At 45.3% G+C, this 17,420-nt stretch overlaps 1 protein-coding gene across 1 annotated transcript in view; it reads right to left on the bottom strand.

Moving 5' to 3' along the window:
* LOC129811676 (echinoderm microtubule-associated protein-like 5) overlaps positions 1-17,420 on the bottom strand; it is a 72,477-nt gene that overhangs the window by 21,378 nt on the left and 33,679 nt on the right. Inside the window, exons 5-12 of the mRNA XM_055863175.1 lie at positions 5,112-5,297; positions 4,096-4,231; positions 3,301-3,502; positions 2,630-2,767; positions 2,161-2,417; positions 1,668-1,880; positions 1,386-1,553; positions 599-705 (exon numbers count right to left, since the gene is read on the bottom strand). Coding sequence (XP_055719150.1) covers positions 599-705; positions 1,386-1,553; positions 1,668-1,880; positions 2,161-2,417; positions 2,630-2,767; positions 3,301-3,502; positions 4,096-4,231; positions 5,112-5,297 — 1,407 coding nt within the window. The remainder of the gene's footprint in view (positions 1-598; positions 706-1,385; positions 1,554-1,667; positions 1,881-2,160; positions 2,418-2,629; positions 2,768-3,300; positions 3,503-4,095; positions 4,232-5,111; positions 5,298-17,420) is intronic.

Genomic DNA, 17,420 nt, shown 5'->3' with positions numbered 1-17,420 from the left:
AACATTATGATGTCTTTAACACCTATATTGAATAAAAACAGAGCCGGATATATCTAAGGGCTATAACGGGAGCTTTCTAGAACGACATCCAGAGGTCCTTTTTGCGTCATGGCGAAGAAAGGAAGGACCCCACGTTGCCAGCCCATTTATAAGCTCTCAGATCTGCCTAGCAACACCATTTCAATTCTCACTATTCGCTGACATCCAGGGGAAGGCGTATGCAGTGCATCTCAACCAATAGAAGACAGGCAAATTAATAAACGGACCTCAGAACTGCCTGCAGATTTCAGCATTCTCACATCCTCATAGGAAAATTGCTCCAACTCCAGTTCTGTTTTACTCACAGATATAATTCAAACGGTTTTAGAAACTAGAGAGTGTTTTCTATCCAATAGTAATAATAATATGCATATTGTACGAGCAAGAATTGAGTACGAGGCAGTTTAATTTGGGAACGAAATTATTACAAAGTGCAAACAGCACCCCCTATTGAGAAAAGGTTTTAAGGTTTGTACTTAATCTAATATCGGTTGTTTTTCATATGCAACGTTCATAATGTGTCATTTTCAAAGAGCAGAACAGGTGTTGTGTCGCTAACCTGCCGCCGATATGTGAGTTGTGTCTCCTGCTCGATCTCTGAGTCCATCTCAGGCACGTCTGACTGGTCCGAGTCCGACTCCTCACTGTTGGAGTCGCCCAACGTCTCTGCAGGAGAGAAGAAGACGACTTCATCAGATCTATTCTACCACCCAGATGCTCCCACAACAGTGTGTTTAATAAGGTTAAACACACTAATCCAGAACTAGTAGACAACCAGTATTGAGTCCCATTTTAGACAAGACCAAGATCACAAATGGTCGAAGATGACAGCTCATATTCATCAAGCAAGCCTTTGAAAAGTCTTAAGTGGTGGACTGCTTGCCCCGTTCCACAGCCCTATTACTCAGACTAAGACATAAAAATACTGATGCAGTGAAACTCGGTTGGCCGTGCCAAGACCAGGCACTGAGTACCCCTGGCACCGCTAGGCTTTGACTTGCTGGGTCCATTAGGAAAATGAAATGGAATGGCAGTTAGTATGTGGTTTAATTTCACAAAGCGCAGCACAGCTCTGTCTAAGACCATTTAGTTGAGAAACATGACTTACAAATGAGGACAAGGTTGTAGGAGCTGAATACAAACACAAATGTTTTCTCCCAGCTAGTATCACTTCAAATGTATACTTGTGGATCTATGACCTAGAGTAGAAAGCTTTTAGCTTGGATAAGGAACATCGTTCAAGGGGAAGGGTCACGGAGTCTACTAGACTTGTCTGCACTTCAGAGTCATATTCACATTGGGGTAGAATAGAATGGGTCAGTCATCGAAATAGGACAGTCATGTACCTTGAGGTGCTATGTGAAGAGCTTCTTTCGACTTTCTGTCTGAAACAAACTTCCACTGGAACACTGAGTGGTCAGCTCCACCAATAGTTATCACCCACTGGTAGTCATGTGACCACCTGGCATTGGTTATATGGGCAGAGTGACCTAAATACTTTTTAAACTTTGCCCCTGGGATAGAGAGAAGAGTAGTTTTTTGTTAAATTGTAAATGCATAAACATCACATGAACGAATTGATTGACAACATCACATCAACGAACAAAGGAACCAATGGAAATCCTTACCTTTTCTTACACACGGGTACCGTAAAAGCTTCACTAATCCATAATCATCTGCTGTTACTAAAACTTGATTATTAAAGTTGGCATCAACAGAGTTGATGTCATTGATCTCTGAGTATTTGGGCCATATTCCGTTGACCTCGGGGCCCAACACACACGTCCATGAGGACCACTGCACCAGCTTCAACTCTTCCCTGTTGGTGACCTCTTTACCGCCTGTGTAGAAAGACAATAATAACTCCATCATGTGCAAGTAAAACATCAAATGAGCAGCACATTAGTCATCATGACATCTTGTCTCATGGCCATACGTCACTGTTGTCACAGCAAAGCATAAAGTACATGACACACATAGCAGCAAAATATAATTAAGCAGCAAAATACAATTAATAACGGTGAGGTAATGACACAAGAGAAATCCTGACTTCCTTCAGACAGCAAGACTCTTCACAGTGTCATTTATCTACATGCCGAGACGTCTCATTGACAGACTTACTTGGCATCCTGTAGAAGAGCCTCTTTCTGTTGCCGTCATTGGTCTGCAGATACTTGCTGTCTGTGGACCAGTCCATGTGTGTGATGAAGCTAGTGGAGCCAATGCACTCTCCCACCTTCTTATACCTCTGCACCACGCTGTAGATGTCCACAGAGTTATCATTGGAGCCCACGGCCAGGTGAGCTCCATCAGGAGAGTACTTCAGCTCATGGATGGCCTCCTTCCTGTCCTTGATGTGGACCACCTCTGTCATGTCTCTGTGGAGCGGGAGAGCGTTACTGGAAAGGTCATTCAATACATTCTTTTAATAACCCTCATTTAATTAAATTGAATATCCATGCATTCACTAACTGGCATTTTGTTAATGAGTAATGAAATTGCAAACAAAAAAGGAAGTTAACATGAAGTTCATATACCAAGCTAATCAGAAAGAACTAGAAGTGCCCTTTGACATCTGCCCTGTACTCACCTGACCCGTAGGACAGTAAAGGAGCCATCCTTCATGCCAAGTGCCAGGTGAATGCCGTCTGTGCTCACAGCTGCACAGCGAATAGGCTCCTCCATATTACAGCGAGCTATCAGCGCATGATCTATAAGGCTCCATATTCTACAGAGGCGGGAGACAGAGACAGAGGGAGACACAGAGGGAGAGACAGAGGGAGAGAGGGAGAGAGAGAGACACAGAGGGAGAGACGGAGACAGAGGGAGAGACAAAGGGAGAGACAAAGACAGAGGGAGAGGGATAGACAAAGGGAGAGACAGAGACAGAGACAGAGACAGAGACAGAGGGTGAGACAGAGACAGAGACAGAGACACAGAAGGAGAGACAAAGGGAGAGACAAAGACAGAGACTGAGACAGAGGGAGAGGGATAGACAAAGGGAGGGACAGAGGGAGAGACAGAGACAGAGGGAGAGACAGAGACAGAGACCGAGGGATAGACAACTTTGTTAGCAATCACGTGGGTCCAATTCCCTCATGAACCATTTAAGTACCTGAAGTGAATGTGTGTACCTATATGCAAACATTTATTTGGATATACCAGATAATTTCAGTGACTGCATTTGTGTAAGGGACACTGTGGATATAATAAGTATAGACTAGCCCTGGAGTTTGACAGTGGTTGTGCTTGGTCACCCACCTGACAGAGCGATCATCACTGCCGGTCATGGCCAGGGGCTTGGTGGGGTGCACAGCCAGCGCCCACAGCTCTCCTTCACAGTGACCCTGCATTATGAGGAAGGGCTTGGTGCGATCGTGGACCACCACCTCAAATATCTCACTGTCCTGGGTGCCCACCAAGATATGATCCCCCCGCCAACACACGCTGCGCACTGACAACCCTGTCAACACACACATGCATACACAAACAGTTAAATGGATAAAAACATGCAGACAGACAGACATACAAGATGACTACACAATATGGTGGTTGTTATGGAGACAGTATAGTTTGCTGTCTCTTTGGTAAGTCACTGTAAGAAGGAATGAAAGTATACATATATTCATACATGTATACATGTTAATATACGCACATACAGTAAATATGTAGGCAACACTTTGGGCTGAAAAACCAACAAGTGGGATGGAACAATATAATACAGGGACTTCTATGCACATAAGGACAGGGGTAGTACTCTGATTGTCCAGTGCCCTGCGCACTGTTACCCACCTCTGCTATTTTCACCTCTAGCTACTGTTAGGCCCAAGACCACAAATCAAACAAAAGAAAGAAGAAAGGAAAAAACTATTAGTGACCTAGAATACATCCTCTAGATGTAATAGAAAAGAGTCTAGCGGTATACAAAAGGCCTGTACTAAAGAACAACATGAGAAGAACACCCTGGTTAATTTATCCACTCAGTGCACATTGACATCCTGTGGACTGGCTCTGTGTGGGAAAAGAAGATGAGAAGAGGGGGGAGTTGTATGTCACCTTTATATCCCTGGTCTGTTTCCCTGAGATCGATGACAGTAATTGGTTTGAAGTTGAGATCCCATAGCCGGACGCAGCCGTCCCGGCCCCCGGTGGCAAAGCCCTCTTCACAGGCATTCATGCTGAAAATCCCTGACTGGAGGAAATTACAGTTTGTCAGTGGGGAGGTGCACAATAAATGAGCAAGACAGACTTGCGGTACAGCAACTAGCAACAGCTCTGCTGCAGCAGACACGTCTAACAAGGCTTTCACAATTAAACCGTTGCTGCTGCGTGAAGAGATAACAACGGTGCATTACATAAAGCGTTTGAACCATTGTTTTTTTCCCTCATATCTTTTTTATTGGCAGGCTCCAGGAGCCTCCTGCTGTGGAACACAGTGATTGGCGGGAAGGATTCCTGTGGTTGAGCCAGCCAGAAGTCTCTTTGGAGAGCAAAGCACAGACATGGACCACAGTAGAGTCCCCTCCCCCACCCGACCAACACTGCATTCAGCTGTTGAGCTCACAGATATAATTTAATCCCAAGTAGTAAACTGCTGATCCTTTCCACTGAGCAAAATAAAAGAGAGCCACAGGGGCTACATGGCACACCGTCACCTTGCTAAACATGTCCTCTAGTATGCTTTCATCAGTCAAAATTAACAAAGCTCTATGGATGGAGGAGTTGTTCAGTCGCAGGTGTGTGAGTTGAACATGGATGATGACCTGTTTAATCATTCACTGGATGGATGTAACGATAGCACTAAGGTGGGTGTAGGCAGGCAGGCAGTGTGATTGAGTGAGTTTTGTGTCTGAATGTGAATGCAGGTCTGTGGCAGATGTGTGGGGGCTGGCTGTAGGGGAATGAAAACCAGCCTGCGCATGAGCCGCAGAACATGACATCTCTTGATCTGAGAGAGCCTGCTGCTTAGCATTCCCTAAGCTACAGCCCACTACTGACGCATAAACAAGAGACGCCACCAGGAAGTGTGGCAGAACTAAGGCTGGTTGGAACCAGCTACCACACACACTTACCCCGTGGGCCCCTTGAACTGTCCGGATCAGGTTGATGCCCTTCCAGACGTAGATGTCCCCGTTCAAGGCACCTGAATATGTGACCTCGTCTCTGGCACAGGCCAGACAGAGGATGGTTTGGAGATCTCCCGTTTTGCCAAAAACTCCTCGCTTAGGGGTCAGGGCGTTGCCGCATAAGCTCCAAAACTGAACCCAGAAACATACATGGGAGACAGGAGAGAAGAATGAGTTTAATGTGGTGGTTAATAAATAAATAAACCAACCAACTCATCGGTCACTGAGAGTCTTACATTAATAATATCATTCAATACTTGATATGTTGGATTCACGTCTCCATTTCAACAAAAAATACAAGTTAAAGCAGTGGTCACTTCCACTAAAGCCACAACCAGCACTGCAGCTGTAATGAATGAGTACAGCAAAGTGTTTCCATAAGCTTGTGTTGTTATTATTAGCGGCTTGTGTCTTTTTTAATATCAAGGAATATTTTACTTTCTCTGGTCCCAGGAGTAACAACATGAATTGGTGCATGAGGCAGAAATAATGCAGTGCGACTTAAGTTTCGCCATCAACTGGAAGACTGTGTCCCCTTTTCTCAGCGAAGGGAGGGAGAGAGGAGGGATGGTGAGTTGGGGTGAGAGGCAACCTCATCACTGTTCTCTCCCTCCCCTCAGACTGACCATCAGATGCAGGCCAGTAAAAAAAATAAGCAAATTATTATGCTTACTCAGCTGTGCCTCACAAGTAATACAACAAATGATCTATACTGAACAAAAATATAAACGCAATAAGCAACAATTTCAAATATTTTTACTGAGTTACAGTTCATAAAAGGAAATCAGTCATTTGAAATAAATAAATTACTCCCTAATCTATGGATTTCACATGACTGGGAATACATATATGCATCTGTTGGTCACAGATACAGTACCTTTAAAAAAAAGGTAGAGGCACGGATCAGAAAACCAGTCAGTATCTGGTGTGACCAACATTTGCCTAATGCAGCGTGACATCTCCTTCGCATAGAGTTGATCAGGCTGTTGATTGTGGCCTGTGGAATGTTGTCCCACTTGTCTTCAAAATCTGTACAAATTTGCTGTCTATTGGGAACTGGAACGCGCTGCGTACACATCGACCCAGAGCATCCCAAACATGCTCAATGGGTGACATGTCTAGTGAGCATGCAGGCCATGGAAGAACTAGGACATGTTCAGCTTCCAGGAATTGTGTACAGATCCTTGCGACATGGGGCTGTACATTATCATGCTGAAACATGATAATGGTGGATGAATGGCACAACAATGGGCCTCAGGATCTCATCACTGCATCTCTGTGCATTCAAATTGCTGCATCTCTGTTGCACATTTTAGAGTGGCCTTTTATTGTCCTCGGGACAAGCTGCATAAGGTGGATCTTTGTAATGATCATGCTGTTTAATCGGCTTCTTGATATGACATACCTGTCAGGTGGACGGATTATCTTGACTAAGGAGAAATGCTCACTAACAGGGATGTAAACACATTTGTGCACAATATTTTAGAGAAATAAGATTCTTGTAAGTACAAAAATTGCAGGGATCTTTTATTTCAGCTTATGAAACATGGGACCAAAACTTTACATGTTGCGTTTATATTTTTGTTCGGTGTATTACCAGTGTGATGAAATACATCAAATGTTTAAATATATTTGGTCTGAGAAGAACAACGTTGGTAGGGCAATTCAAGCATAGCCAATGTGATAATGTATTGGGTCTATAGCCTACTGAACTAACCTTATTGCTACAAAACTGTTTTAGTTGGTTAATGTTGCAAAGGCTTACGTTTTCTAAGTCATGTCTTAAAAAAGTGATCTTGACTCAGAAAAGGTTGGTGACCACTGAGTTAAAGAATGCGATTACTCCCAGTGGCGGAAAAAGTACGCAATTGTCATACTTGAGTAAAAGTAAAGATACCTTAATAGAAAATGGATCAAGTAAAAGTGAAAGTCACCCAGTAAAATACCACTTGAGTAAAAGTCTAAAAGTATTTGGTTTTAAATATACTTAAGTATCAAAATTAATGCAATTAGTGTGTCAAAAGTAAAATTAAAAATCATTTCACATTCCTCATATTTAACAAACAAGATGGCGTCATTTTCTTGTATTTTTTTATTTACCGATAGCCAGCGGCACACTCCAACATTCCGAACTTTATTTACAAACTAAGCATTTGTGTTTAGGGAGTCCGCCAGATCAGAGGTAGTAGGGATGACCAGGGGTGTTCTCTTGATAAGTGTGTGAATTGAACCATTTTCCTGTCTTGCATTTGATATGTAAGTACTTTTGGGTGTCAGGGAAAATGTATGGAGTAAAAAGTACATTATTTTCTTTAGGAATGTAGTGGAGTAAACGTAAAAGTAGTCAAACATATAAATAGTGAAGTAAAGTACAGATACCCCCCCCAAAATACTTTAGTACTTTAAAGTATTTTTACTTAAGTACTTTACACCACTGATTATGCCAGTGACTCAGATGGAACTATTCAAGCAGTTACATCTTCTTTAAATGTTTTGAGGTTACTGTAAATATAAAAGTTTTCTTTTGTAGTCATATAAAGCGTGCATGTTCAAGATACACTACATGGCCAAAAGTATGTGCACACCTGCTCCTCAAACATTCATTCCAAAATCATGGACATTTGGTCCCTCTTTTGCTGCTACAACAGCATCCACTCTTCTGGGAAGGCTTTCCACTAGATGTTGGAACATTTCAGCTAAAAGAGCATTAGTGAGGTTGGGCACTGATGTTGGGCAAGTAGGCCTGGCTCACAGTCAGCGTTCCAATTCATCCCAAAGGTGTTCGATGGAGTTGAGGTCAGGGCTCTGTGCAGGCAAGTCAAGTTCTTCCACACCGATTTCGCAAACCATTTCTGTATGGACCTCGCGTTGTGCACGGTGGCATTGCCATGCTGAAGCACGAAAGGGCCTTCCCCAAACTGTTCCCACCTTGTTGGAAGCACATAATCGTCTAGAATGTCATTATATGCTGTAGCCTTAAGATTTCCGTTCACTAAGGTGCCTAGCCCGAACCATGAAAAACAGCCCCAGAACATTATTTGTCCTCCGTCAAACTTTACAGTTGGCGCTATGCATTTGGGCAGGTAGTGTTCTTCTGGCATAAGCGAAACCCAGATTCGTCCGTCGGACTGCCAGATGGTGAAGTGTGACTCATCACTCCAGAGAACGCGTTTCCACTGCTCGAGAGTCCAATGGCGGTGGGCTTTACACCACTCCAGCCGACGCCTGGCATTGCACATTGTGATCTTAGGCATGCATGCGGCTGCTCGGCCATGGAAATCAATTTCATGAAGCTCCCAACAAACAGTTATTGTACTGAATTTGCTTCCAGAGGTAGTTTGGAACTCAGTAGTGAGTGTTTGCAAAGAGGACAGACGATTTTTACGCACTATGCGCTTCAGCACTCGGCGGTGCCGTTCTGCGAGCTTGTGTGGCCTACCACTTCACGGCTGAGCCGTTGTTGCTCCTAGACGTTTCCACCTCACAATCACAGCATTTACAGTTGACCGAGGCAGTTCTGGCAGGGCAGAAATTTGACGAACTGACTTGTAAAAAAAAGTGGCATCCTATGACGGTGCCACGTTAAAGGTCACTGAGCTTTTCAGTACGGGCCATTCTACTGCCAATGTTTGTCTATGGAGATTGTATGGCTGTGTGCTCGATTTTATACCCCTGTCAGCAACGGGTGTGGATGAAATAGCCAAATCTACTAATTTGAAGGAGAGTTCACATGCTTTGTAGCATGCATAGTTTGTCACAGGTCTTTGGAGATCTTCACAATTGCTGTAATAATCTGTGCAGAATCTCAAACGGCATTGGTCTCTTGCACCATATTATTTTATTTTTTTATTTATTTTTATTTTACCTTTATTTAACCAGGTAGGCAAGTTGAGAACAAGTTCTCATTCACAATTGCGACCTGGCCAAGATAAAGCAAAGCAGTTCGACACATACAACAACACAGATTTACACATGGAGTAAAACAAACATACAGTATACTATACTATCATATACTAACTAACTAACTAACTAACTAGTATAGTAACATATACTGTTAATGTAATCTCAACTGCAATCCAGGTCATTTGGTTCTGCTAATAGATGAAGAAAAGTGATAACACTTTCTGTTGCATAAATAAACATAATATCTGACATTGTATTCCCATTTGAATGTTGCTGTGCTTTTAAATGTTTGAAAGCAATGTGACAGACATTTGGGTAACAACTGTAACGGTGGTCCTCCTCCTATTCAACAAAAGAGGAGGAGTAGTGATGGACCCAAGGCGCAGCGGGTTGTGAATACATAATTTTAATTAACAAGACGGAAAAAACACGAAACGAAATACACTTGAATGATTAACAAAATAACAAAACGGAATAGACAGACCTGGACATGGAACTTACATAAAACACGAAGAACGCACAAACAGGAAAAATAGACTACACAAAATGACGATGTACAAAAACAAACCGAACAGTCCCGTATGGTGCGACAAACACTGACACAGGAGACAACCACCCACCACGAACACTGTGAAACAACCTACCTAAATATGACTCTCAATTAGAGGAACGCCAAACACCTGCCTCTAATTAAGAGCCATACCAGGCAACCCTTAAACCAACATAGAAACAGAAAACATAGAATGCCCACCCAAACTCACGTCCTGACCAACTAACACATACAAAAAACTAACAGAAATAGGTCAGGAACGTGACATAACCCCCCCCATAAGGTGCGAACTCCGGGCGCACCAGCACAAAGTCTAGGGGAGGGTCTGGGTGGGCATCTGACCACGGTGGTGGCTCAGGCTCAGGGCGAGGTCCCCACCCCACCATAGTCAATCCCAGCTTACATCTCCCCCTACAAATGACCACCCTCATATTACACCCACTAACTCTTTTAGGTAACATCGACACAAGGGGCAGCACCAGGATAGAGGGATAGCTCAGGACAGAGGGATAGCTCAGGACAGAGGGATAGCTCAGGACAGAGAGGTAGCTCAGGATAGAGAGTTGCTCAGGATAGAGAGGTAGCTCAGGATAGAGGGGCAACTCCGGACTGAAAGGCAGCTCCGGACAGAGAGACAGCTCTGGACTGAGGGGCAGTTCTGGATAAATAGCCGCTCTGGGCTGAGGGACAGCTCATGGCTGGCTGACGGCTCTGGACGCTCATGGCTGGCTGACGGCTCTGGACGCTCATGGCTGGCTGACGGCTCTGGACGCTCATGGCTGGCTGACGGCTCTGGACGCTCATGGCTGGCTGACGGCTCTGGACGCTCATGGCTGGCTGACGGCTCTGGACGCTCATGGCTGGCTGACGACTCTGGCAGATCCTGTCTGGTTGGCGGCTCTGGCAGATCCTGTCTGGTTGGCGGCTCTGGCAGATCCGGTCTGGGTGGCTCAGGCGGATCCTGTCTGGTTGGCGGCTCTGGCATATCCTGTCTGGTTGGCGGCCCTGGCAGATCCTGTCTGGTTGGCGGCTCTGGCAGATCCTGACTGACGAATGGCTCTAGCGGCTCCTGACTGACTAACGGCTCTGACGGCTCGGGACAGACGGGCGGCTCTAATGGCTCGGGAAAGACAGATGGCTCAGACGGCGCTGCGGAGACGGATGGCTCAGATGGCGCTGGGGAGACGGATGGCTCAGATGGCGCTGCGGAGACGGATGGCTCAGATGGCGCTGCGGAGACGGATGGCTCAGATGGCGCTGCGGAGACGGATGGCTCAGACTGATCCTGTCTGGCGGAAGGCTCTGTAGGCTCATGGCAGACGGACAGTTCAGGCGCCGTTGGGCAGACGGCAGACTCTGGCCGGCTGAGACGCACTGTAGGCCTGGTGCGTGGTGCCGGAACTGGAGGCACCGGACTGGAGACACGCACTTCAAGCCTAGTGCGGGGAGCAGGGACAGGGCACACTGGACTCTCAAAGCGTACTATTTGCCTGGTGCGTGGTACCGGCACTGGTGGCACCGGGCTGAGTGCACGCACATCAGGACGAGTACGGGGAGAAGGAACAGTGTGTACAGGGCTCTGGAGACGCACAGGGGGCTTAGTGCGTGGTGCCGGAACTGGAGGCACCGGGCTGGAGACACGCACCATAGAGAGAGTGCGTGGAGGAGGAACAGGGCTCTGGAAACGCACTGGAAGCCTGGTGCGTGGTGTAGGCACTGGTGGTACTGGGCTGGGGCGGGGAGGTAGTGCCGGAAATACCGGACCGTGCAGGCGTACTGGCTCCCTTGAGCACCGAGCCTGCCCAACCTTACCTGGTTGAATGCTCCCCGTCGCCCGACCAGTGCGGGGAGGTGGAATAACCCGCACCGGGCTATGTAGGCGAACCGGGGACACCATGCGTAAGGCTGGTGCCATGTAAGCCGGCCCAAGGAGACGTACTGGTGGCCAGATATGTAGGGCCGGCTTCATGACATTTGGCTCAATGCCCAATCTAGCCCTACCAGTGCGGGGAGGTGGAATAACCCGCACTGGGCTATGCACACGTACAGGGGACACCGTGCGCTCTACTGCGTAACACGGTGTCTGCCCGTACTCCCGCTCTCCACGGTTAGCCTGGTAAGTGGGCGCAGGTCTCCTACCTGCCCTTGGCCCACTACCTCTTAGCCCCCCCCCACAATACATTTTTGGGTGGTACTCACGGGCTTTTCGGGCTTCCGTGCTAGACGCATCCCCTCATAACTCCGGTTCCCTTCTCCGGTTGCCTCTGCTCTCCTCAGTGCCTCCAGCTGTTCCCATGGGAGGCGATCCCTACCAGCCAGGATCTCCTCCCATGTGTAGCAACCTTTACCGTCCAAAACATCGTCCCAAGTCCATTCCTCCTTCTTGCGCTGTCCCTTCCTCCGATTACACCGCTGCTTGATTCTGGATTGGTGGGTGGTTCTGTAACGGTGGTCCTCCTCCTCTTCAACAAAAGAGGAGGAGTAGTGATGGAACCAAGGCGCAGCAGGTTGTGAATACATAATTTTAATTAACAAGACGGAAAAAACACGAAACGAAATACACTTGAATGATTAACAAAATAACAAAACGGAATAGACAGACCTGGACATGGAACTTACATAAAACACGAAGAACGCACGAACAGGAAAAATAGACTACACAAAATGACGATGTACAAAAACAAACCGAACAGTCCCGTATGGTGCGACAAACACTGACACAGGAGACAACCACCCACCACGAACACTGTGAAACAACCTACCTAAATATGACTCTCAATTAGAGGAACGCCAAACACCTGCCTCTAATTAAGAGCCATACCAGGCAACCCTTAAACCAACATAGAAACAGAAAACATAGAATGCCCACCCAAACTCACGTCCTGACCAACTAACACATACAACAAACTAACAGAAATAGGTCAGGAACGTGACAACAACTAAACCAAAAACCAAACATTGTTTTTCCATTGGAATTTGGTTGTGCTGGTTCAAGATGGTTCAAAGCATACTGATAACCCACTGGAAATTCAACTAACTTTTGGCTGTCTTTTTGAGTTGGTGAAGATAGGTTGTAAACTCATTGATCAAATAGTCAATTATCCACATTGAAATGACGTAGGGTTCCTGCATGTAACATCTCAATTGTAAAAACCCCCCCCACCACAAACACGCAGATCCATCTCCATACACAAGCTAAAATCTAAGCCTTCACCATTTCCACAGTTGTGAACCCATGCTGGAGGTCAGAGCTGCAGTCAGCTGATCAGCATGCAGACACACACCCTGCCTCAGGACAGATATCACCATCATCACAAAGTCTCCACCACCACCGGTCACTATCAAGCCCCACAATGGTTTATGAACAAGGTAATTGGGATGCATGGGCACATTCCAGACTGTGGACAAAGTCCATAAACCAGAGAGCCGTTCTGTCTGCATGACGATAAGATCACAGGAGAGATGAGTGTGTGTCGTGTTTCCCATGTCAAGACACTGGCACCACTGGCACCACTGGCACCACGGCACGTAACAGAGCACACAGAGAGATTAACGTTTTCATTTCTTGCCCATGGAGGATGTCTCCCCTGGCAATATTTATTCCTCTAGCTTTAGCTAGAGCCTGGATCTCTGTTAAATTGTAAAACGCCTACAGGTGTAATCATACTGCACTATACAGTTAAAGTCTGAAGTTTACATACACCTTAGCCAAATACATTTAAACTCAGTTTTCACAATTCCCGACATTTAATCCTAGTAAAAAAATGCCATGTCTTAGGTCAGTCAGGATCACCACTTTATTTTAAGAATGTGAAATGTCAGAATAATAGTAGAGAGATTGATATATTTCAGATTATATTTCTTTCATCACATTCCCAGTGGGTCAGAAGTTTACATACACTCAATTAGTATTTGGTAGCATTGCCTATAAACTGTTTAACTTGGATCAAACATTTTGGGTAGCCTTCCACAAGTTTCCCACAATACGTTGGGTGAATTTTGCCCCCTTCCTCCTGACAGGGCTGGTGTAACTGAGTCAGGTTTGTAGGCCTCCTTGCTCGCACACGCTTTTTCAGTTCTGCCCACAAAGTTTCTATAGGATTGAGGTCAGGGCTTTGTGACGGCCACTCCAATACCTTGACTTTGTTGTCCTTAAGCCATTTTGCTACAACTTTGGAAGTATGCTTGTGGTCATTGTCCATTTGGAAGACCCATTTGAGACCAAGCTTTAACTTCCTGACTGATGTCTTGAGATGTTGCTTTAATATATCCACATAATTTTCCCTCCTCATGATGCAATCTATTTTGTGAAGTGCACCAGTCCCTCCTGCAGCAAAGCACCCCCACAACATGATGCTGCCACCCCCGTGCTTCATGGTTGGGATGGTGTTCTTTGGCTTACAAGCATCCCCCTTTTTCATTCAAACATAACGTTGGTCATTATGGCTAAACAGTTCTATTTTTGTTTCATCAGACCAGAGGACATTTCTCCAAAAAGTATGATCTTTGTCCCCATGTGCAGTTGCAAACCGTAGTCTGGCTTTTTTATTGTTTTTTTTTGTAGCAGTGGCTTCTTCCTTGCTGAGTGGCCATTCAGGTTATGTCGATATAGGACTCGTTTTACTGTGGATATAGATACTTTTGTACCTGTTTCCTCCAGCATCTTCACAATGTCCTTTGCTGTTGTTCTGGGATTGATGTGCACTTTTCGCACCAAAGTACGTTCATCTCTAGGAGACAGAATGCGTCTTCTTCCTGAGCGGTATGATGACTGCATGATCCCATGGTGGTTATACTTGCGTACTATTGTTTGTACAAATGAACGTGGTACCTTCAGGCGTTTAGAAATTTCTCCCAAGGATGAACCAGACTTGTGGAGGTCTACAATTCTGTTTCTGAGTTATTGGCTGATTTCTTTTGATATGCTTATGATGTCAAGCAAAGAGGCACTGAGTTTGAAGGTAGGCCTTGAAATACATCCACAGGTACGCCTCCAATTGACTCAAATGATGTCAATTAGCCTATCAGAAGCTTCTAAAGCCATTCTAAAGTAATTTTCTGGAACTTTCCAAGCTGTTTAAAGGCACAGTCAACTTAGTGCATGTAAACTTCTGACCAACTGGAATTGTGATACAGTGCATTATAAGTGAAATAATCTGTCTGTAAACAATTGTTGGAAAAATTACTTGTGTCATGCACAAGTAGATGTCCTAACCGATTTGCCAAAACTATAGTTTGTTAACAAGACATTTGTGGAGTGGTTGAAAAACGAGTTTTAATGTCTCCAACCTAAGTGTATGTACATTTCTGACTTCAACTGACCTCATTTAAGATTTTTTCTTTATTTTTACTATTTTCTACATTGTAGAATAATAGTGAAGACATCAAAACTATGAAATAACACATATGGAAACTTCTGACTTCAACTGTACATGCAGGTTTTAAGTAAAGTATTCTCCAAAATCCAAACAACTTTTGAGTCTGTAGATAGTAGAAATATCTCAAGTATAGCATAGTGTGTCCGACGTATCAGAGAGCTGTACCTCTGCAGAGGTAAGACAGGAGCCAGGGATGGGCTCCAATATCAGCCCAGTCAGCACAGTGCTTTGGTGCTACAAGGGCTAGTGTGTTAACAGGAGAGATCGATTATCACAGGCCAGCATCATCTCAGCCTGTGTTGGAGCCAGGCAGTGGGGATGGGTGTTTTCGGTGCTGGGTCTGATAAGACAGGGAGACGCGGTATCCCGCTAATTCCCGAAATGCTCTGAATTACTACTGAGAGGAGACGAGAGGCTGGAAGGTTTATGATGAGGCTAGAGGGAGAGAGAAGTGAGAGAGGGAGAGAGGGAGAAGAGAGAGGAGAGAGAGTGTGTGTGTGTGTGTGTGTGTGTGTGTGTGTGTGTGTGTGTGTGTGTGTGTGTGTGTGTGTGTGTGTGTGTGTGTGTGTGTGTGTGTGTGTGTGTGTGTGTGTGTGTGTGTGTGTGTGAGAGTGAGCTGTAGTGACAGTTCAGTGAAACACTTAAATTCTGCTATAGAATAATAAGTAAAACCAGTGTCTTTTAAAGTAGAGAGAGCAGCAAGCCCAGCCGATGCTCCCCAGCCAAGACTTGAGTTGAGTCACATACAAGAGGAAGGGAAAATAAAGACTCACCAAGCTGTCCCTTCACTTTCTAATCTGTTCCACTCATTCAATTTATTTGGCTAAAAAATTTCAATTAATTTGCCGCGTTTTTTTACGAGTCATGGTCAGAAATTGCTTAGGGCATCATGTCTTGTATGTTATTTGAAAAATTAGAAAAATTTGGTCTTAAAAGAAAAACGCCTCTGGCCGGGGAAATGTTTATGTCCTTTGTTCCTTAGTGAATGTGATTAGAAGTAATGCTAAACAGGTGGGAGTTATTAAAGTAAGGCTGCTAATGCCACTAAAGACCATGGCAGAGCTGTCTTATTGAATAGAACAGAGGGCCAAAGTGTGTCCAGAGGAAAGAGTAGAGGCGGAAGCTCTACCACACTATGTGCCTAGCCATGGCTCTGCAGAATGTCAGTCAATCAGTAACATGTACCACAGCACTTCCCTGCACCACTACTCAAGGGAAAACCTTGTAATGTAATCAACGTGGAAAGGGTGTAATTCATCATCCAGGCCAGGCAGGCATCAACTCCCCCTCCTCACCACACCATTCCCCCTCTCTGCCTGCCACTCATAACCACCACAGTGACTCTCAATGTCATGGTACTGAGCATTATGGAAATGAATGACTTATTCTCAATGTTACAGCAATGACTGAATCTCAGTGTAAAGATACTTGCTGACGGATTGGTGCCAGGGTACTATCGGAGGAGGCTTTGAAAGCATCCCTGTTTGCATGCCTCTCGTCTGCCTGTCTAAATCCTCCAAATATAAAGTTCTCCGTAAAAGCTCAGCACAGAATGTGTGTATGAATGTGCTTGAGTGTATAAGAATGTGTGTGTGCCACCTATATGACCTGATGTGTCTATCCAGCTAACACATTTGGTCCCTTGGAAGTTGTGGAAACATACATTTTTGGTTTCCCATTGGTTCTGGGAATAAATCCATACATTTCTGACATGTAAAACAGAAAGTTTTTAAAACATTTTGTGAATGGAATTGAACATTTAGTCTGTTCTGGGAATGTTCATTTTTAGTTGCAGGGAGGTTCTGAGAATGTTTTACTATGGTTCCCTGAAATTTTTCCTGGGAGGTTTAATTAACGTTCTGAGAATGGAAATTTTAGGTTATTTTGAGTTTTTTAAATAACTTCCTTAAAACTTTCACTGAAAGGGCTTCCCGAGTGGCGTAGCGGTCTAAGGCACTGCATCGCATTGCTAGCTGTGTCACTAGAGATTCTGAGTTTGAGTCCAGGCTCTGTCGCAGCCGTCCACGGCCGGGAAACCCATGGGGCGGTGCACAATTGGCCCAGCGTCGTCCGGGTTAGAGGAGGTTTTGGTCGGCAGGGATGTCCTTGTCCCATCGCGCACTAGCGACTCCTGTGGCGGGCCGGGCGCAATGCACGCTGACATGGTCGCCAGGTGTACGGTGTTTCCTCCGACACATTGGTGCGGCTGGCTTTCGGGTTAAGTGGGCATTGTGTCAAGAAGCAGTGCGGCTTGGTTGGGTTGTGTTTCGGAGGACGCATGGCTCTCGACCTTCGCCTCTCCCGAGTACGTACGGGAGTTGCAGCTATGAGACAAGACTGTAACTACCAATTGGATACCATGGGGAGAAAAAGGGGTAAAAAAAATATATTAAAAAACTTACACTGAATGTTTCAATAAGACTT

This window comes from Salvelinus fontinalis, chromosome 15 (assembly GCF_029448725.1).
Source record: "Salvelinus fontinalis isolate EN_2023a chromosome 15, ASM2944872v1, whole genome shotgun sequence".
NCBI classification, from domain to species: Eukaryota; Metazoa; Chordata; class Actinopteri; order Salmoniformes; family Salmonidae; genus Salvelinus; species Salvelinus fontinalis.
The sequence above is the reverse complement of the archived record's forward strand: the minus strand, read 5'-3'. Positions and strand labels throughout refer to the sequence as shown.